The sequence below is a fragment of the Oryctolagus cuniculus genome, chromosome 13, assembly GCF_964237555.1.
Source record: "Oryctolagus cuniculus chromosome 13, mOryCun1.1, whole genome shotgun sequence".
In the NCBI taxonomy this organism is placed as follows: Eukaryota; Metazoa; Chordata; class Mammalia; order Lagomorpha; family Leporidae; genus Oryctolagus; species Oryctolagus cuniculus.
The window spans coordinates 19341089-19361415 of NC_091444.1; the positions used below are offsets into that span (position 1 = coordinate 19341089).

At 61.2% G+C, this 20327-nt stretch overlaps 1 protein-coding gene across 6 annotated transcripts in view; it reads left to right on the forward strand.

Moving 5' to 3' along the window:
* Positions 1–20327, forward strand: part of LOC100353865 (plasma membrane calcium-transporting ATPase 4) — an 89241-nt gene that overhangs the window by 58968 nt on the left and 9946 nt on the right. For 4 of the 6 annotated variants that reach the window (XM_051821144.2, XM_070055120.1, XM_002717580.5 and 1 more), the window contains 17 exons: positions 2184–2381; positions 2930–3187; positions 3589–3714; positions 3945–4070; positions 4892–4927; positions 6222–6383; positions 8424–8638; positions 8897–9139; positions 9645–9886; positions 10977–11208; positions 11751–11930; positions 12609–12696; positions 13199–13305; positions 17514–17705; positions 18104–18317; positions 18801–19012; positions 19844–19951. In XM_051821144.2, coding sequence (XP_051677104.1) covers positions 2184–2381; positions 2930–3187; positions 3589–3714; positions 3945–4070; positions 4892–4927; positions 6222–6383; positions 8424–8638; positions 8897–9139; positions 9645–9886; positions 10977–11208; positions 11751–11930; positions 12609–12696; positions 13199–13305; positions 17514–17705; positions 18104–18317; positions 18801–19012; positions 19844–19951 — 2939 coding nt within the window. The remainder of the gene's footprint in view (positions 1–2183; positions 2382–2929; positions 3188–3588; positions 3715–3944; positions 4071–4891; positions 4928–6221; positions 6384–8423; positions 8639–8896; positions 9140–9644; positions 9887–10976; positions 11209–11750; positions 11931–12608; positions 12697–13198; positions 13306–17513; positions 17706–18103; positions 18318–18800; positions 19013–19843; positions 19952–20327) is intronic. The other 2 variants (XM_051821145.2, XM_051821143.2) reach the window with 1 other exon arrangement.

The window sequence follows — 20327 nt, forward strand, 5'->3', positions numbered from 1 at the left end:
CGAGTCTCCACGCAGGTGCCAGGGCCCCAAGGACTTGGGCCATCTTCTCATGCTTTCTCAGGCCAAAGCAGAGAGCTGGATGGAAAATGGAACAGTCAGGTCTCGAACTGGCGCCCATATGGGATGCCCGTGCTTCAGGCCAGGGCTTTAACCTGCTGTGCCACAGCGCCGGCCCCCTGCCTTGGATCTTAGCAAAGCTCCTCTGGCCACGGAGTTGATAACAGGGGTACAAGGGTGGAGTGGAGGCGAGGAGAAGTCGCCTGCCATAATTTGGCCAGAGTGACAGCAGTGGGCAGGGGAGGTGGCCGGACTTTGGTTGTACTTTGAAGGTAGAGCTGGTGGGACTTCCGCCTGCAGCACACGGGGCTGGGAGAGAGGAGGAGGACCCTGCATGTCTTTTAATATCTGCCGTCCTGGTTTGCCCCACCATCATCCACTGGCCGTGTGAGGGAAGGAAGGGCGTCCCTCCCTCCACACGGGGGTCCGCTTCAGGAAGAAGCCCAGGTGCATTAACAAGTGACCAACCCTGGCAGTCGCCACTCGTCACAGCCTTGCCAGCCCAGTCCCTGGGGGGCATGAGGCGGCCAGGCCCTGGCCTCGGGCCACTCGGCCTGCCCCTGCCTGCCTGGGGACCCTGAGGCCCTGCCCCATTCTCCTTTCCCAGGCCCTTGCTTTCCCTCCCGACTGGGAACCTGGCTTCTCAGGGCGGCGGAGGCAGGGGCGCCTCCCTGCGGGACTCAGGCCAGGGTGAAGGACTCGGGCACCAGGGAGGGGGGGCCACCCTGGAGAGGAACACGGACTCCGCCCCCTCACCCTGCCCAGCCCCTGTGTCGTCCCCCCCACCCCCCAGCACTGGCCAGTGAGAGTTCTCCCAGCAAGGCGTCCAGGCGGCCTCCCCCGCGACTGCCTTCCCAGACAGGACCCCTGCCCGTGGTTTTTGCTTTTAGGGTAGGGCCTGGGGGCTGTCGTAGGCCCTGCAACAGTATTCCTGTGAGTTCCTGTTTTCCCATTTTCAAAATCTCGTCTGGCCTTGGATCTCACCCACATCCTTGTCCTTCGAGTTGCACCCTTGGTTCTGTGCTCGCGCCCCCACAGCAGGCCGTCCGTGAGGTCCTCTGTGTCACCCTGGGCTGCCAGCCCTCTGCTGGTGCATGCCGCCTGGGAGAAGCCCAGCAGGGTGTGCGAATCCCCTCCGCCGACCAAGCCCGCTCAGCTGCTGACCTGTACTCAAACACGCGGCCCCACCCTGCCTGTGGGGAACCCATCAGCCGGGCAGCCAAGAGCTCCCAGTGCCAAACCAGGACTCATTCGCTGCTCTGTGTAAACAGCGTGCTGGAGCCGGCGGGCGTTAGTCACTGCGCGAGGGCTTCCCTTAGAGAGGAGCCCCCCCGCCCGGGGCTGGGAAAGGGGCTCGAGAACTCTTAGGACATGTGTGCCGGGGTGGGGGTGTTGTGTGTGCTGTGTGGTGTGCCGGGTGGGGATTGTATACAGTGAGATCCCAAGTGCTGTGTGTTGGTGTGGTGTGTGTGATGTGGGGTGTGTGTCACTGGGGAGGGTGTGCGCAGTGCTGGCCTGGGGGGTATCTGAACAGGCCGCGGCCTCCCCTCTCTTAGCGGTGCTTCTCTGTAGCTGTTGAGCACATTCCGAGGGCTTGGGACTTGCTGGGACATTGGACCTCTCCCCGGGCTGTGTGTGGCCGAGCTGCAGGGCTGACGGTCTCGGAGCCTCTGCCCCAGTGAGTGAGCGCCTCGGGTCTCGAGGGCCGGCGGCACCTGCACCGCCCACGGCCATGGGCAGATGGCCTTGGCGTGAAGCCCGTGGACGGAGGCCGGCCCTGTTCAAATCCTGGGCAGCGTCCTCATGTTAGCCTGAGAACCATTTCAATGTTGCTGTTCCTGGGGTCGGTGCCCAGAGGGCACCTGATGAGAAGCCGGAGAAGCCCTACGCCTGGGTTGGCCTCTCTGAGATACGGGAGGTGTGAGTGGCACCTGCGGCCAGCCAGCCCCACTCCGCCCGTCCTGAGCTGGAAGGTTCTAGACCCTGTGGTCCTGGGCAGATTGGGAAAGTTGGCCACACTCACTGGGCCTCCCGGGTGGGAAGACCAGGAAGCAAGAGGCGCTTTGTCAAAAAGAATTCTTTAGCTGCTCCCTTCTGTGTCCCCCCCTCCCCTTCCTCCTCTGCAGGTCTCTCTGGGAACCCTGCCGACCTGGAGAAACGCAGGCAGGTATTTGGGCAGAACCTGATCCCCCCCAAAAAGCCCAAGACCTTCTTAGAGTTGGTGTGGGAAGCCCTTCAAGACGTCACCCTCATCATCCTGGAGATCGCGGCCATCATCTCCCTGGTCCTGTCCTTCTATCGCCCGCCCGGCGGAGAAAATGAGCGTGAGTGCCACCCGTGGCCTTGCCGGGGTCCCGGGGTTCTCGTCCCCACCACCAGGGAGCCCCCCGGGGTTGGTGGTCAAGGGGCTGCAGCTTAAAGCTTAACCCCCGCTGCCCAGAGACAGGAAGCTCTTTCTCCAACCCATCCTCCCGCTCGGAGGTCTTTCCCCCTCCCCCAGAATGTCCAGGGTCCCCCCACCCACCAGCTTCCCGGCCCTGCCTCTCCGAGGGCCCCCGGCAGCTGGTGGCACGCCGGGCAGCAGCCCTGGGGCCCCCACCGTGTTGGGAGTCACCAGGTCTGTCTATGTGACTTGCCTGTAATTTGCATGGGATTTTTTTTTTTTTTTTTTTTTTTTGCCGTTCGGTCCTGTGCTTCTCTCGGATAAACATTGTTACCCTGGTGATGAGACACCCCACGATCCCACTGCCCTGTGATAGCCTAAGGGTTCCGCTTTCTTCCTCCCCCTCCCTGCCATGCCATTGTGGGGGGATGGTGCCACAGTCCCCCCCCCAGCCCCTTGGTGACCCTCTGTCTCCCTCCCCCGGCGCAGTGTGTGGTCAGATTGCACAAAGTGCGGAGGATGAAGGGGAGGCGGAAGCCGGCTGGATCGAGGGGGCAGCCATCCTGTTCTCGGTGATCATCGTGGTGCTGGTGACCGCCTTCAACGACTGGAGCAAGGAGAAGCAGTTCCGGGGCCTCCAGAGCCGCATCGAGCAGGAGCAGAAGTTCTCCGTGATCCGCAACGGCCAGCTCATCCAGCTGCCGGTGGCTGACATCGTGGTGGGCGACATCGCCCAGATCAAGTACGGTAAGAGCCCGCTCGCGCCCAAGGGGGCTTGGGAGTGGCTGAAAGGTGAGACCCCCCCCATACACATACACACACACACACACACACACACACACATACACACATGTGCTCGCTTCCCTGGGAACGGATTCTCTGTGGGTGACTGGCAGGCCCGCACCGTGTCGTGGGGTTGTGAGTGGCTCTGTGAGATTCAGGCCTGGGAAGGTATAGGGAGAGCGACGGGAGCTGGGGTCGCCGACTGCAGGCAGGGGGTCTTGTCCTGCTCTGCACAGAGCTGAAGCTGGCTCTGAGGGGCTCCCTGGGTGTTCCCTAGTGATCGGAGAGCTTAGCGGGCGTGGAGGTGCTGGGGGCGGCCCCCGCCCTCGCCTCCGGCTCCGTCACTGCTCCCCTGTGCGCGCCAGGTGACCTGCTGCCGGCTGACGGAGTCTTGATCCAGGGGAATGACCTGAAGATTGACGAGAGCTCTCTCACGGGGGAGTCCGACCACGTCCGGAAGTCCCTGGACAAAGACCCCATGCTGCTCTCAGGTAGGGCCCCTGCCTCAGGCCGGGATCCAGACCCTGCCCCCTCCTCGGGCTCCGTCCCGTGCCCCGCCCTCAGGGTCGCCTCTGTCTGCCTCCTGCGCGTGCTCTGTTCCTTCAGTCAGGGCTGCCCTGGACACTGCCGAGTGTCTCGTGGGCGTTACTAACGTGGGGGGCGTTGGTGTCTCGTGCCACGTCGTGGCTGGATCTGGACGCCCAACTCCCTTCCCATATAGGGACCCACGTCATGGAAGGCTCTGGCCGGATGGTGGTGACCGCTGTGGGTGTCAACTCGCAGGCCGGGATCATCTTCACTCTGCTGGGGGCCAGTGAGGATGACGAGGAGGAGAAGAAGAAGAAAGGTAAGGGGCATCCGGGGGGAGGGGGGCTCAGAGTGAGGGGGCTCATCTCGACGGACGCCTGGCAGGAAGAGCCCCGCTCTGATGGATGCCAGCTCCTGGCGCTGGGCGCCCAGGGCAGGCTGCAGTCGGGCCTCGAGCCTGGCACCTTTGCTGGGTCTGGAAGGGACGGGTTCCTGAGCCTGCCCAGGTGAACAGGCCAGGCGCTGTGGGCCCAGCACTCCCCCGCGTCGTCCTCCTGCCCGCGCTGTCTCCCTTGAGGCGAGGCCGGGGCGATCCAGTGGCTGTCAGTGGGAGAGCAGACGCAGAGGCCCCGCGAGGTTAGGCCGGTCTTGGAAGGAATCGCAGGAGGAGGAAGAGTTCTCTCGGGCAGAGGGGACTTCTGCCCCCTGGCTGGAGCCGCTCAGGGCAGCCCACTGCTTTCCGGAGAGACTATGTCTTCCTGCACCCACCACACGGATAAGGAGGAAGCTTCCTGCACCCCCACCCCCACCCCCTGGGCTGCCACCATCCGCGCAGACCGCTCGCTCACACCCCTCTCCCCAACACCCTGCCGCCCCCGTTTTCCCAGGCGGTGCGACTCAGCCCGGGCACACTCCCGGAGGAGGTGGCTGGGCTGTGACCTTGCTGGTCAGTGTCCCCAGGCTCCGGGACAGCCTCTGCGTCCATGGGGATCAAACGAAGGCCCAGCTGTGACCCGCCCTCCCCCCAGCCCCATGGCTGGTACCTTTCTGGGCTCGGAGCAAGGCCAGCCGGCTGGACAGCAGATCTCTTCCTGGCCACTTTGGGTCTCCACCCCACTTTGTTCTTTCTTGTTCAAACAGGTAAAAAACAAGGAGTCCCTGAAAATCGCAACAAAGGTAACCTCTCCACACACTCACCTGCCATTTCTACCTGTCCACGCTCAAACCAGACCTCTCAGGCCATCCGCCTTCTCCCTTCCCCTCTTCATACACCTGTTACCTGCTGCTGCGGCCCGGACGCCTCACCCAGAGGAAGGTGCAGAGATGGGGTGGGGAGGCGCCCAGGCTCAATCTAAGATGGGGCAAGAGCGCCCTCTGCTGTTGGCTCCTGGAACCTCACGTCGAGGTCTCACCCGGTACCTGGAGGATCTGCTCTTTCCGGGGTGCCTAACTCTGCTTCATTGCCCTCAGCTGGATTTTTTTTTTTAAACACCAAGGGCCATCCTTTTGGAGTCGGGAGACTTCTAGGGTCCTCCCGGTGGAGGGAGTCGGGGTGGGCAGTCCCTGCACCCTCCTCCTGCTGGCTTCCTCACCAGGGGCTTCTCTGCTAGTCTCCGAGGGGCGCTGGGCTACAGCCTCCCCCCACCTCGCTCTGCGTTCTCTCCAGGCTGTCTTCCTCCTGGTCCGCTGTGTGTCTCTATTGCGGTCGCCGTGTTTGCACTGTGTCTCCGTGGTGTGTGTGGGCTTGACAACGTGTCGGGCGGGTTGGCCTCAGTGCGGGCAGAGCCACGCAGGGACCACAGCGCCAGGGGCGGGGTTGCTTTCCTCTGTACCCCACGTCACCGTCGTCTTTAGAAATAAAAAGCATTGCATTGGAGAACCAGGGCCAGACACGACCGTCCGTCATTGCTGGTTTTCCTTTACTCTTCTTTTAAAAGCAAAGTGCGTTTATTTCTGCGTCCGTCTTAGTCCCAGCTTTATCTTACTCCAGGGACACCCCTCACACCAGCGACTTCCCTCTCCCCCAAAACACGGACCCCCTGGGGGGCCTTGGTCAGGCAGGGCAGGGAGGGGTCCTCCTTCCCCCTCCATCTGCTCATACAAAGAGCTGGAAGATAATACAGGGTCTGAGATGTTAAGCCCTGGGTTCCAGGCAGGATGGCTACTGGCATCGGCACTCAGGGCCGCGATGCATGGCCTTGCTGCACTCAACCTGGCCTGGGGCTCCGAGGGGCTGCCAGGAAGCTGCTTCCGAAAAGGAAATCCAGGACCCTCAAGCACCCCCGCTCCAGTGCTTAGACGCTCACCCTCAGGCCCTAATAGGGGGTTGACGGCAGGTTCCGTGTCCAGCACAGGCCGGGCGTGGTCAGAGCAGATGTCAGGACACTGGGGGCTGTTCCCTTCCTGCCTGCCTGCCCCTTGCTCCATGCTGCTCCCCTGCCCGCTCACGTGTCCTGTTTGTGCACCCTAGCAAAGACCCAGGACGGCGTGGCCCTGGAGATCCAGCCACTCAACAGCCAGGAGGGGGCCGACAACGAGGACAAGGACAAGAAGGCCAGCAAGGTGCACAAGAAGGAGAAGTCGGTGCTGCAGGGCAAGCTGACGCGCCTGGCCGTCCAGATCGGGAAAGCTGGTGAGCCGGGTGGGGTCTGGCTGGCTGGGGCCCTGTCTCTGCCGCGCCTCGGACACCCCCTGGGCTTTCTGAGAGAGCGGCGTCTCCCCGTGTGTGAGGCCAGCGTGGGAAGACAGACAGATGCCTGCTCTCCTGCCCTGTGTTGGCTTCCACGTCCCGAAGGCGAGGAGAGGCTGCCGTGGGCCGAAGTTCGGCTGTTCCCTCGAGCAGCAGCCGCGGCACGTGGCAGAGCCCGGGGCAGCGGACACGCTAGAGGAAGAGGGCAGGGTCGGAGGGGCCCTGTCTGGAGGTTACCTAATGCACTTGTGAGTGCAGGGTGAGCAGGTGGCTTCCCCCACACCAGCCCTGTGTGTGCTCTCTGCCTCTGTCCCCCCACCTTCTTTCAGCAGTGGGGGGAGGGAGCAGAAGGAGTTCATTATCTGAGCCTGCCCTCCCATCGGGCACACCTCTGTGTGTGCTGTTCGCATGGGGCTCTCGCTGAGGCGCCGGTGCGGCGGGTCTGCCTCCACCTGGCCTCCCCCGTGCTGCCTGCTCACCAGGCGCACCGGGTCAGCTTTGTGTGACTCACCGAGAGCAGCGTGTGGGGCCGGAGGTGGCGGATCTCAGTTTGGAGGGTCACAACTCAAGGTCAGGGGGAGGCGGGCCGGGGCAGAGTGGGTGTGCAGGTGCGGTCACGTGGTGAGCCGAGAAGCTGGGCCGACTGGGCTGAGATAACCAACCCTGCCCCTGAGAACTCCCTCCTGGGCGGCCCCAGTGACCCAAACACCTGCTGGGCCCCCATCATGGGTGACCCGTTCACTGCTAACGTGAGGCTTCAGGGTTTAAGCTTCTGCACGAGTCTGGGGAGCCGTGTCCCACTGGACCCGTGGTATAGGCTGCGGCAGCCACCAGCCACCTGTGGCTATGTCCACTGGGATGGATTAAAATGAAAAAGGCAAAAGCCCAGTCCCTCGGTCACAGTAGGCCACGTTTCACTTGGCCAGTGGTCACACGTGGCCAGCAGCGCAAAGAGAAAGCGTGCTAAGCATCATGGGAGGTTCTGTTGTGCAGAACCCTCCTTTGGTCCTGGCGCTGTGGTTCTGACTGCCGTGGATGAGACGAACGGCAGGACGTCACTGAGCCAGGCACAGGCTTATTCTTCTCCAGGGGCAAACTCAATCATGGCCAGGATTAGAGTGGGCAGCTGCGGTGCCTCCCACCCCCTGCAGAGCAAGCACCCCCCCCCCCCAAACTCCGCACCCTCCCTAACCCAGCAGGGTACCAGGAATGTGCTGGAGTCGACCTGCTCACGCGAGCCCCGCTCTGGGGCCCCAGAGTCCATCAGGGCTCGGGGCAGTAGAGCCCAGACCCAGCACGGTTTACAGCAGAGCGTTCCCCAGATCTTTGCCCCCGCCGGGCACAGGTGGGCCCTGATGGTGGCCCCTCTGGCACTCAGAGCGGCCAGCTGCTGGCTGACCCTCAGCGAGTTCTTGCAGGGACCTCCGTATGTGAGGTGACCAACCGTCCCTGTGGGCTTGGGGCCGCCCACATCCCGGGAAACCGTCACTCACCAGTGTCAGTACGGCAGACCATCTGGCCTTACTTTCTTTAAAAAGGGGCTAACAGTCACCTGCATCCCAGAGCTGCAGGGAGGCCTGGCCTGGACGCGGGTGTTTGCTTGGTCAAAGGCACCGTCCCAAGGGCTTCGTTTGCACCGGGAATGGGCTAGCACCCCGGCACTCACAGGCGGGTGGGGGAGAAGTCGGAGTCGCTGAGCTGCCAGGCCATGGACAGACATGGTCAGCATGTCGTTAGGGGAAGTGTGGCGGTCTCAGGTCGGGTGGAGTGGGTCCTGTGGAAGGCTGCTCCAGGAGGCAGACCAAGCCCCGTATTTGAGCGAGGAGCGTGGCCAGAGAACAGAAGCCACCAGCGCGAGACAGGAGCCTGTGTCTTTTAGAGCGGGGGCCTCCCCCTCCCGCTGTGATGTCCTTGAAGTGGCAGCCGAGGCCGCGGCTGGCGCCGGCGCCCCTGGAGCCTCCCGTGACCCGTCTCCCCGCACAGGTCTCATCATGTCCGCCGTGACTGTCGTCATCCTGATCCTGTACTTCGTGATCGACAACTTCGTGATCCAGGGCAGACCGTGGCTCGCCGAGTGCACCCCCGTCTATATCCAGTACTTCGTCAAGTTCTTCATCATCGGTGTCACCGTGCTGGTGGTGGCCGTGCCCGAGGGGCTGCCACTGGCCGTCACCATCTCCCTGGCCTACTCTGTAAAGGTGCGGCAGGGCCGACCGGACACGAGGGGAGGGTGTCGTGAGCCCCTGGTGGGAGGACCCAGCTCGCACCCAGCAACTTCCCCAGCCTCCACCGCGGTGGGCGTATCAGTTGGTTGCATCAGCGTGTAAATAACCCAGCAGGATCCTAAGAGAGTCACCACAGCAGTAGCACCCGGGCAGGAAGCTGGCCGGGCAGCGCCCCTGGGTCTGTATCCGGGAGAGTCTGGTCAGCCACCTCCCGTCTCTTCCCCTTTGCAGAAAATGATGAAAGACAACAACCTGGTGCGGCACCTGGACGCCTGTGAGACGATGGGCAATGCCACGGCCATCTGCTCCGACAAGACCGGCACGCTGACCATGAACCGCATGACCGTGGTGCAGGCCTACGTCGGGGGCACCCACTACCACCAGGTGCCCAGCCCCGACGTCTTCCTGCCCAAGGTCCTGGACCTCATCGTCAACGGCATTGCCATCAACAGCGCTTACACATCCAAGATCCTGGTAAGTCCTTCCTCCACGTGCACACTCGGGGTGGGGGGCGGGCAGGGGGCGGGGAGGGGACTCCCTGGGGCCACATGGGGGCGGTAGCTGGAGCACCGAGGAGCGTCAGAACCTAGGGCCCAGCGGCCACGTGTAGGCAGTGTCTCCCGGGAGGGACTCACGCTGGTGGCAGGATCGGGCATATCAGTAAATTCCGCACTTCAGAAGCAAAGGGCGGGTGTGGGAATAAGAGCCACACAGGGTGAGACGCGAGCTGGAGCCAACTGGGAAATCCCGGATGGCCCTGGAATCAGGCTCACTCCTGACCACCGTGCTGCGTGCTCTCCACAAAGACCCCCCACCCCCGTCACCACCGCTGCCCCCACACTCCTCGCCCCCACACTCCTCGCCCCCACACTCCGGGTGTGATCGGGCAAGATTTGCAGGGGAGGTCTTCCCCTGCCTGGTGCTCCAGCCCCGGCCGGCGGCGTCTTCAACGGTGCCCTGTGTGTTCTCTCTCCCTCAGCCTCCGGAGAAGGAGGGAGGCCTGCCGCGGCAGGTGGGCAACAAGACCGAGTGTGCTCTGCTGGGCTTTGTCGCAGATCTGAAGCAGGACTACCAGGCGGTGCGCAACGAGGTGCCCGAGGAGCAGCTCTACAAGGTGTACACCTTCAACTCGGTGCGCAAGTCCATGAGCACGGTCGTCCGGAAGCCCGCCGGCGGCTTCCGCATGTACAGCAAGGGCGCCTCGGAGATCATGCTGCGCAAGTGAGCACCGCCCCCTGCCTCCCTCCCCCGGCCCCGCACGGCCCCGCACGGCCCCGCGAGCCTGCTGGCATTTACTCGGCCAGCCGTTGCTTTCCCACACTCTGCGTGGCCCGTTGCCTTCAGTCCTCACCCTAGTGAGGTCAGGGCCAGTTCTGACCTGTTCTGTGCAGGGGAGAAGCCAGGCCCAGGGGAGTTCAGCTTGCTCAGGGTGATGACAGCCAACAGTGGCACGGCCAGGATGCACCCTAGACAGCGAAGCCTCCAGCTCGCCATCCGAACCCAGGGAGAGGAACGCTCTCCCGAAACGACGCCAGCCGTGCCGGTGAGGTGCCGTGCACACGGCCCATGGTGGAAATCATTCCCTGTCACACCCGTCCGCGATTCTGATGAAGGAAAGTTGCGTGCTTTTGTTTTGTTTTGTTTTTAGGATTTATTTATTTATTTGGAAGGCAAAGTTACAGAGGCAGAGAGACAGAGAGAGGTCTTCCATCCGCTGGTTCACTCCCTAAATAGCCTCAACAGCCAGAGCTGGGCCAATCTGAAGCCAGGAAGCAGGAGCTTCTTCTGGGTCTCCCACACAGGTGCAGGGGCCCAAGCACCTGGGCCCATCTTCCACTGCTTTTCACACAGCAGAGAGCTGGACCAGAAGAGGAACAGCTGGGACTCAAACCGGTGCCTGTATGGGATGCTGGCACTGAAGGCAGCAGCTTTACCCGCTACACCACAGCACCGGCCATTGTGGCCATTTAGGGAGTGAACCAGCAGATGGAAGGCTTCCTCTCCACCCCCACAAACTGTCCCCACCCCACCACTGCCTCTCTGTAACTCTGCCTTTCAAATAAATAAATAAATCTTTGAACAAAAAACAAGAGCACAGATGACGTGGGAGAGTCACAGCTCCTGCTCCCCGGGCACTGCCCCACGCACACGCATCCTGGACGCCTTCAAAAGAGGGTGGCGGCTAGAGGAGCTCTTTGGCCATGAAGCGGTGTCATTAGGAATAAAGCCGAGCAGCCAGAGCGCCTGGCGGGGACGGCAGCAGCCTGGAGTGGGAGGGGGGACCCCGCCTCCTGACCCTGTGCCTCCCCAGGTGCAATCGGATCCTGGACAAGAAGGGGGAGGCGGTCCCGTTCAAGAACAAGGACCGCGACGACATGGTGCGCAGCGTCATCGAACCCATGGCCTGCGAGGGGCTGCGCACCATCTGCATAGCCTACCGGGACTTCGACGACGCCGAGCCCTCCTGGGACAACGAGAGCGAGGTCCTCACCGAGCTCACCTGCATCGCTGTCGTGGGCATCGAGGACCCCGTGCGCCCAGAGGTGAGGCGCTGGCCTGGCCTGGGGCAGGGTGGTGGGGACCACCACGGCCCAGCCGTGACCTAGTGGGAAGCAAGATGCGGGTGATCACCTGCCTCTCGCCCACAACAGGAGGTGTTTCGGGGCTTCCAGTTCCCCAGAGCTGCTCTGGGGTGGTGGGTGGTGGGAGGCAGCACTCGTGGGGTTTATGGCGTGCGAGTCAGGGAGAAATGGAGCTATCAGCGGACACACCATTGGTGCGATCAACTGGAACACCAGCCTTGACTTCTGCCACCGCCTTTCAGCCAACACCCCTGTGGTGCACATCCCCTGGGCGCTGAGCATTCTCCAGGCTCCTAGGGAGCCCTTCATCTCCTGGCACAACAGGGCCTATCCCAATGTGACCGTCGCAGGTGGACGGAAGTGAGGAAACCCCGGATATAGCAGTGCCCACACTTAGCCCATGCCCGGGGCAGTGCTTGTCAGCGGTCTCTCTGCTGTCCACACTGGAGGCACCAGAGGCCACTGCTGCCACCTCCACCTCTCCTTTCCTCACTCCCCCACAGGTCCCAGAAGCTATCTCCAAATGCAAGCGAGCTGGCATCACTGTCAGAATGGTGACCGGGGACAATGTCAACACAGCCCGAGCCATCGCCACCAAATGTGGCATCCTGACACCTGGCGATGACTTCCTGTGTTTAGAAGGCAAAGAATTCAACCGACTCATTCGCAATGAAAAGGGAGAGGTGGGTCCTAGGTGGGAGGCACCTGGGCCTTCCTGGGGACAAAGGCAGGGCTGAAGGTGGGTCCTGGGTGGGAGGCACCTGGGCCTCCCTGGGGGTGAAGGCTGGGCTCGAGGTGGGTCCTGGGTGGGAGGCACCTGGGCCTCCCTGGGGGCGAAGGCTGGGCTCGAGGTGGGTCCTGGGTGGGAGGCACCAGCCTGAGGCATCAGGGGCACTGGGAGAAGGCGGCCAGTTTCTAAACTCACGTCCAGCGTCCCTCTCTCCCAGAGCCACTCACTTGGCAAAACAGGCCATTGTCTTCCTTCTTGTTGGCATCGTTCACAAGCCAACTTTTTGTGTCTTTCGGCTTCTTCCGTCGCCCCTGCCATGTGACCCCCAGTGGCTCAGGCTGTGAGAGGCCGTGGCCCAGGTGTGGAGCAGAACAAAGCTTCCTGGTCTACGTAGAAATCAAACCTAAGACCCCGAAGCACCACCGTAGCCACCGGAGCCAGCAGCTGACCCCGGCGGCCGCCATCCATAGCTCTGTCCTTGGAGACTAAGTTGGCGTCACCTCCTCCAGGGCCGGGAGAAGCACTCCCTGTCTGCCCCAGATCTCTCAGAGCTCGGCGTGTGTGGCACAGACAGATCTTCCCAGGTGGCTTTGCGTGTTTGGCTGAGCCACGGTGTGTCTGGCGTTGGCAGGTAGAACAAGAGAAGCTGGACAAGATCTGGCCCAAGCTTCGGGTCCTGGCCCGGTCCTCGCCCACAGACAAGCACACGCTGGTGAAAGGTGAGCTGGTGCCGGCGGCCACAGGCAGGAGGGGGCTGTCTCCTGTCCCGAGAGCACCAGGCGGATGGGGAGAGCAAGCAGCCAGCCCTGGGTGGCCAGATCCTGCGGCTGTGTTGGGTTTTTGAAGCCTGCTCACGTCTTGTTTGCCGGTAGCTCTGGGAACAGGTCAGGGCAGGGCCACGCTTCTGGGATACAACAAGGGACGTGTGAGGCCGAGGAGACAGGACCCCTCCCGGCCTGCCCACTCGTGGGGGAGAGTGGCGCAGGCGACTCCCAGCTGTCTGCCTTCAAATCCTCCCCGTGTTGTTCTCCTTGGCACAGGACAGCCTTTCCCAGCCGGCGGCGCCAGCCAGCCGCAGCTGAGGGCCCTGGGAGGTTCCTTGCAGCAGGGGGAAGGGAGAGAGGATGGAGAGGGGCGTGCAGGGGCGGGGGCGGGGAGGCAGCGCCGGGCGGAAGCCGCCAGGCAGCCTCGAGCTCACCGGGGCGCGTGTCTGCTTTTCAGGCATCATTGACAGCACCGTTGGGGACCAGCGGCAGGTGGTGGCTGTCACCGGTGATGGCACAAACGATGGGCCGGCCCTCAAGAAGGCAGACGTTGGTTTTGCCATGGTAAGGTCAGCGCGGTGTCCCTGTCCCATGGGAAGCCGCCGTCCCCGTCGGGAGGCCGGGACACGCTTCCAGTGGCCAGCTGCTTCCTGTTCCTCTGTGTGCTCCTTCCCCTGACTACGTCTCTCCCACCCACCTACCTGGCCACTGCTAACACGTGTGACGGGAGACCCGCCGGGCTTGACGGATCAGGCACAGGCAGGGAAGTCACGGAGGATCGTGACCCGGGACAGCAAGAGCAACTGAAACATGGTGATGTCCGCCTGGGCAGACTATAGAAAGGCCATGTTCCGTGTGAGCGTGCGCCGTGTGCCCAGGCTACAGCCGTGTTCCGTGTGAACGCGCGCCGAAAAGCAGAGTTGGCTAGCGTACCTCCATGTCTGTCTGGCAGCTTCAACGATCCACATGTGGCCAGTCCCTGTGGCCTGTCCACACCTGAGGTTTTTGTTGTTGTTGTTGTTGTTGTTGTGTATTTACTTTGAGAGTCAGAGTGAGAAAACCTGTCCTCTGGTTCACTCTCAGATGCCTGCACCAACAAGGGCTGGACGAGGCCACAGCTGGGCCCTAGGAGCCCCGTTTAGGTCTCCCATGCAGGTGGCAGCAGCCAGGCGGTCGAGTCTTCCAGGGTCTGCTTTGCAGGAAGCCGGACTCGGGAGCCAGAGGTGCTCTGCTGGGGGACCGGCCGGCGCAGCTCTGAGGCCAGCAGCCTGCTCCCAGCTTACTTACTATTTTGAAGCCAAGCCAAGACATCAGTGTCATTTGATCCATAAAAATTCCAGACCATGTCCCTTCATGATAAGTGTGTATCCGTAAAATGTGTCTAAAGGAAAGATAACGCCATTATTGCCTAGCAAGACTGACCCTTACTGTCACGTGGCCAGTCTGCTCGCGTTGCCCCAGCTGGCTCCTAAGTGTTGTTTTGTAGTTTATTTGTCCAAATCACAATCCAGTAAAGATCCATGCACTGCAGCGGTGGGTACATCACTCGCGTCTCAGTCCACAGCTTCTATCTGCTGGTTCTCCCCCCCAGTGGCCGCAACAGCCAGGTCCGGGCTGGGCTGAAGCCAGGAGCCAGGATCTCCATCCTTTTCTCCCATGTGTGTGGCAGGGATCCAAGTGTTTGGGCCATTTCCTGCTGCCTTCCCAGGCGCATTAGCAGGGAGCTGGATTGGAAGTGGAGCAGCCGGGACTCGAACCACCAGCATTGCAGGCAGTGGCTTAGCGTGCTGTGCCACAACCCTGGCCCCAGAAATATGTGTCTATAAAAGCCCTCTCGTTGATTCTGATGCACTCAAAAGTTGAAAACCACCAATTCTGTGGAATCCTGTGTCGAGCGTCCCAAAGACCACTCTTGTATTCATGTACTCATTAGGACTCAGCATATGGTTGTACTCGTGGTTAAGATTTACTGCAGGGGCCGGCAGTGTGGCACAGTGGGTACAACCACCGCCTGCGATGCCAGCACCCCATAAGGGCTTGGTTGGAGTTCCAGCTGCTCCACTTCTGATCCAGATCCCTGCTAATGCACCTGAGCGAGCAGAGGTCGACCCAAGGGCTTGGGTCCCTCCACCCACCTGGGAGACCCAGAAGAAGCTCCTGGCTCTTGACCCAGCCCTGGCCGTTGCAGCCATTTGGGGAATGAACCAGTGAGTGGAAGACCTGTGTGTGTGTGTGTGTCTCCCTCTCTCTCTCTGGAACTCTGCCTTTCAAGTAAATAAAATAAATATTTAAAGCAGTTTATTATAGCCTGAGGCAGGTGTTGTAGTCCAGGGGGTTAAGCCTGTGCTTGGGACACCTGCTTCCCATACCAGAGAACCTGGGGTCAAATCTCACCTCCCCATCCTCTCTGGCTTCTTGGTAATAACGTGCACCCTGGGGGGCAGCAGAAATAATGGCTTCAGTGCTTGGGTCCCTGCCACCCACTCGGGAGACCAGGATGGAGCTCATGGCTCCTGGCTCCTGGGTGCTGTGGGCATTTGGAAAATGAACCAGTGGGTGAGAGATCTCTCTCTGTCTCTGTCTCTCTCCCTCTGGGGATGATGCTTTGGTGTCCGAGTAAAGCCGCTGTCTGTAGTACTGACAACTGACATCCTATGTGGGCACTGGTTCTAGTCCCGGCTGCTCCACTTCCGATCCAGCTCTGTGCTGTGGCCTGGGAAAGCAGTAGAAGATGGCCCAAGTCCTTGGGCCCCTCCCTGCACCCACGTGGGAGACCTGGAGGAGGCTCCTGGCCCCTGGCTTCAGATCAGCCCAGCTCTGACCGTTGAGGGCATCTGGGGAGTAAACCAGCAGATGAAAGACCTCTCTCTCTCTCTCTGCCTCTCTGTAACTGCCTTTCGAATAAATAAATCTTTTTTTAAAAAAATCTCTCCTCCCTCTCCTTGTCCCACTTCCTCTACCTCTCTGTCACTCTGTCTTTCAAATAAATAAAAATAAATAAATTTTAAATAAACAGAAAGATGGTGCCAGTGACGTGGGGAGGAGCCTGGCAGGGTGTGGGGACCCAGGCCTGGCTGCGCTGTCCTCCCGGGGCGTCTCTCGGAGTCCCCTCTTCCCGCCATCTGCAGAAACCCCGCAACGTGCACGTGTGATGCTCCCGCCCCCGGGAGCCCATCCCGGTCTCCGCACACGCAGTTCTTTTAGGACTGGTCACACAGGCCCCTCCTGCCCGGCAAGCACCAGAACCGCAGGCCCCTGGGGGGGGAGCAGGTGCTCAGATGAAGCACGCCGTCTGGGCGCGGCCTAGACCCAGCACGCCTCCCTTGCCAGCTAACTCACTGCCAGCATTCGGAGAGCCAGGCTCCCGGACGCTGGCCAAGTGCCCGCCTTGCAGATGGGCCTATCTAAGGACAGCAGTCCCAGGCCAGTGATGTCAGCTCCTACACAACCCCTTCCGTCCTTTTCCCCCAGCGATTCAGCGTTGAAGGAACTGTGTTGCTTGTCTACACAGGCTGTCCCACAGTGTGGATTTTGTTGGTCGTATCCCTGGAATGTCCCTTTACATTTCCCCTCACCTCTTGTAATCCCTGTAAGTGAGTAGTTCTAGAAGCAATCAGATTCTAGATCCCTCCTCTCATTAGGGGCTGTGAAAGGATAATATCGTAATTTGATGGGTTTACTTCCATTAATAATTATTTGCTTTCCTTCTATACGAAGCAAGCTTACTGTGTGGTTCAGTTCTTACGTGAAAGGCAGCTTAGCTGTTCCTCTCCCCAGTTTTCAAGATGACGAGTTGGTTTTCTTAGGAACCTCCAAGGGTGACTGATGAGCGTTTTTCTAAGCACGATTTTACAGCCTCGTGGGTTTAAGCATAGCTGGTGTGTTTCTCTCCGGTGTGTTCCGTGTGTGTTTGGCGCTCAGGCTGCCCCACCCTCAGCCAGGAGAAGCCCCCTCAGCATCGCGGAGCCCCTGTGCCGCTGAGTGCGGGGCCCCCACAGCTCTCTCCAGGCCTTAGCTCAGATGCCTGAGCCTGCGCCCGGCGTCACACGTTTCTCCTGGGAGTCCCCGTCCCGTTCAGTGGGGAACAGAGCCGGAGCCAGAGGGTGTTCCTTGCTTCCAGGCCTTCTCGGAGGCAAAGCCAAGAGTTACGCTCTTACTGTCTCCTGTTGGGTTTTGCCCTTGTTTATTTTCAAGAATATTTCAAGTTTAAAAACAAAAACAAAAACAAGCTCCCCTTCACATTCGGAAGAGAGAATTCTCACTTCCCAGTTTCTACCCTGCTCGTTTGATTTGACTCCCCCTGGTTTTATATTTGTATGTCGTATGCTCCACACTTTGACTCGTCGTGGCATTAACATAATCATCATTCGCTTTATCCTAAACTATATGTCATCCTTTCCAAACAGCAGTAACAATACTGATCCACTGAGTCAGCTAAAGCCAGCCGGCTGCCTTCTTCCAGGTCTTCCGCCCACAGGTATATTTGCTAGGGCTGCACATCAGGTTCCGTGAAGGCATCGAGCCACTTCGCTTTTGCGTAGTTGTGCTCCCAACAGGCCTAGGCAGGGAGAATGGGCTCCCTCCCTCTCGGCCCTTCTCTGTAGGGACCCTGGCACAGTGTGTCACCCCCACCCCACCCCCGTTTCCTCTGGGGTGCCCTCCAGTGTTCACACCCAGCTCGGAAGTTTCCTGGCCATCAGGAAGTGGAGTCTGGCTTCCAGAGGTGCCCAGCCCTCACCGGGTTCCCTCCCGCCTCCCCCCCCCCCCCCCAGGGGATTGCAGGCACAGACGTGGCAAAGGAAGCCTCGGACATCATCCTCACCGACGACAACTTCACCAGCATCGTCAAGGCCGTGATGTGGGGGCGGAACGTCTACGACAGCATCTCCAAGTTCCTGCAGTTCCAGCTCACCGTCAACGTGGTGGCCGTGATCGTGGCCTTCACGGGCGCCTGCATCACTCAGGTGAGTGGGGCCTGCGGTGGGCTCAGATGAGGGAGACAAGGCAGGGGCCAGGGAGTGCGCCGTACACCGGGCGTCCCCACGATGTCGGAGCCCCCGGGCCAACTGTCTCCAGTGAAGATAAACTGTCCACCCTTCATAGCTCTGATGTGTTGACCAGCACCGTGGGCACCAACACGAGGGTGCACCATGTCTGTTCTCCAAGAACAGCCGTGCCAGGGCGGTGTTGCCGGCCCATCTGCGGCCTGGAGGTTAGGTGCATTTCTACAGCACGGCCAGGTTGGAAGTCTAGGTGGACAGTGGGAGTGAGGCCACCCAGCTCGGGGGCGGAAGGGGGTCTCCTGAGTGGGCAGGGGCCGCTCCTGGGGCAAGCTGAAGGGACCGCACCTTCCTCCCACCAGGACTCCCCGCTGAAAGCCGTGCAGATGCTGTGGGTGAACCTGATCATGGACACTTTCGCCTCGCTGGCCCTGGCCACCGAGCCCCCCACCGACGCGCTGCTGCGGCGGCGCCCCTACGGCCGCAACAAGCCCCTGATCTCGCGGACCATGATGAAGAACATCCTGGGCCACGCCGTCTATCAGCTCACCATCATCTTTTTCCTGGTCTTTGCTGGTGAGCCAGGGCCGGGGGCTGGGGCAGCGGTGGGGGTGCTGGAGGGAGATGGAGGCCGAGAATGGCCCCTGGAAAGAGGTTGACACAGATCCGGAGTGATGGCGCCACCTGCTGAGCACTGCCTGCATTGCCGCTGCCCAGCGCACTGAAGAATTTCACAAGGGTCGGTTTTTACACCTTTCCATCCCGCGAGAACACTGTGGCTCAGGTCATACAGACGATGATTCTGTAGGATGAGTCTATAGGGGCCCTAAAATGCAAAACTATGTCAGCCCTACTGTGGTCGGCTTCATTTTCACCAGAAGGCAGATAGATACAATGGAACAATGGAAGATCCAGGCAGGCAGGCTGAGTGCAGGGCTGGCTGCTAAAGTAGGAGGAGCCAGGACGGCTCACTGCTGCCCACCTGGGGTGCACACGAGCCATACGCTCCCTGGGTAGCCATGCCAGCGTGTTCCCACTCAGCCTGCCCTCGCCCCACAGGTGAGAAGTTCTTCCACATCGACAGTGGGAGGAAGGCCCCGCTCCACTCGCCGCCCAGCCAGCACTACACCATCGTCTTCAACACCTTCGTGCTGATGCAGCTCTTCAACGAGATCAACTCCCGCAAGATCCACGGCGAGAGGAACGTGTTCGCTGGCATCTACCACAACCTCATCTTCTGCTCGGTGGTCCTGGGCACGTTCATCAGCCAGGTGAGGGCCCATCGGGAGCGGGGCGGAGGGCGGGGACCCCAGGCTGGGAGCCAGGACGCCCTAAGTACTTCGGAGAGGGAGTAAGGGAGCAGCTGGTGGGGCTGCGGCCGCAGGACAAGCACTTGGGGCTCCCAGTTTAGCTCCACGCGCACCTTGCTCTAGAACGGGAGCCCAGTGTGCCCAGTGCTCCAGCACAAGGCAACGTGCTGCATGCAAATAAGACAAGATGGATCCTTTCATTACCTTCCTAAGTACACGTCTTCCACAGAGTGACCAGGGGACGGTCAGTCAGGCTGTTCCAGCCCACCTCCGTGCCTCCTGGCAACGTGGCGTGCTGCACAGTGCCGTGCAAGGCACGGAGAAAGAGAAGTGATGGGAGGGGCACGGGGCTGGCAGTGAGTCCAGCCTGGGAACTGGGGTCAGGGAGATGGGGGACCTTGAGATAAAAGGGTCAGGCCCCTTCCTCCCTGCCCTCTGGGGGTACCAGGGACTGGGAGCTCCCTGTCCAGCCACAGCCTCAGCAGGGTCCCTCCCTCGCTGCCCCCCTCCATGCTGTGCACTCTCCTGGTCGCCCGCTGGCTTTAGCCCCAGGACGCCCCCACGCCCCTGCTCTGACCTTACGGGAGTCACGAGCACAGCACGTGTGCCTGCCTGCCCGTCCAGCTGCTCTGTGGACTCTCCCTGCCTCCCCTCTCCCCACCTCACCGCCTCCCCACTCCCCTTCCAGGCTTCCCTCTCCTCCCGCAACGAGCCAACCAGAACTCCCGGAGAGGGCAGGGGGAGCCGTGGCATCTGCGGCCGTGTCTAGAGGGCCGCCACTCTCTGTTCTAGGTTCTCATTGTGGAATTTGGGGGCAAGCCCTTCAGCTGCACAAAGCTCAGCCTGTCGCAGTGGCTGTGGTGTCTCTTCTTTGGGATCGGAGAACTCCTGTGGGGCCAGGTGAGTAGCCGCGTGCCTTCCCCACGCGTTTGCACGGCCTGCAGACCCCTCTCCTCTGTGAGACGGGACGAGCACCCGCAGGGGCTCCCAGCTGCCCTCAGCCTCCCCTCCCCTCTCCTCACCCAAGTCCTCGAGTCCCCTCCGTCTTCCGGGGTGAGAGCATCGGGGCCTGCGCGTCGGAAACTCCTGGCCTCCTCTATACCCGTGCTTGGGCACAGGCAGATCGCTTAGCTTCCTGAGGCGGGCGTGGGACTTTGCGGTGGAACTCAGCTTTAGAAAACCGAAGGGTCTGGGGCCGCATTTGATGCAGCCCACCTGCCGTAACAGAGCACCCGGCTTCAAGGCCTGGCTCCGCTTCCGGCCAGTGCTCTCCCTG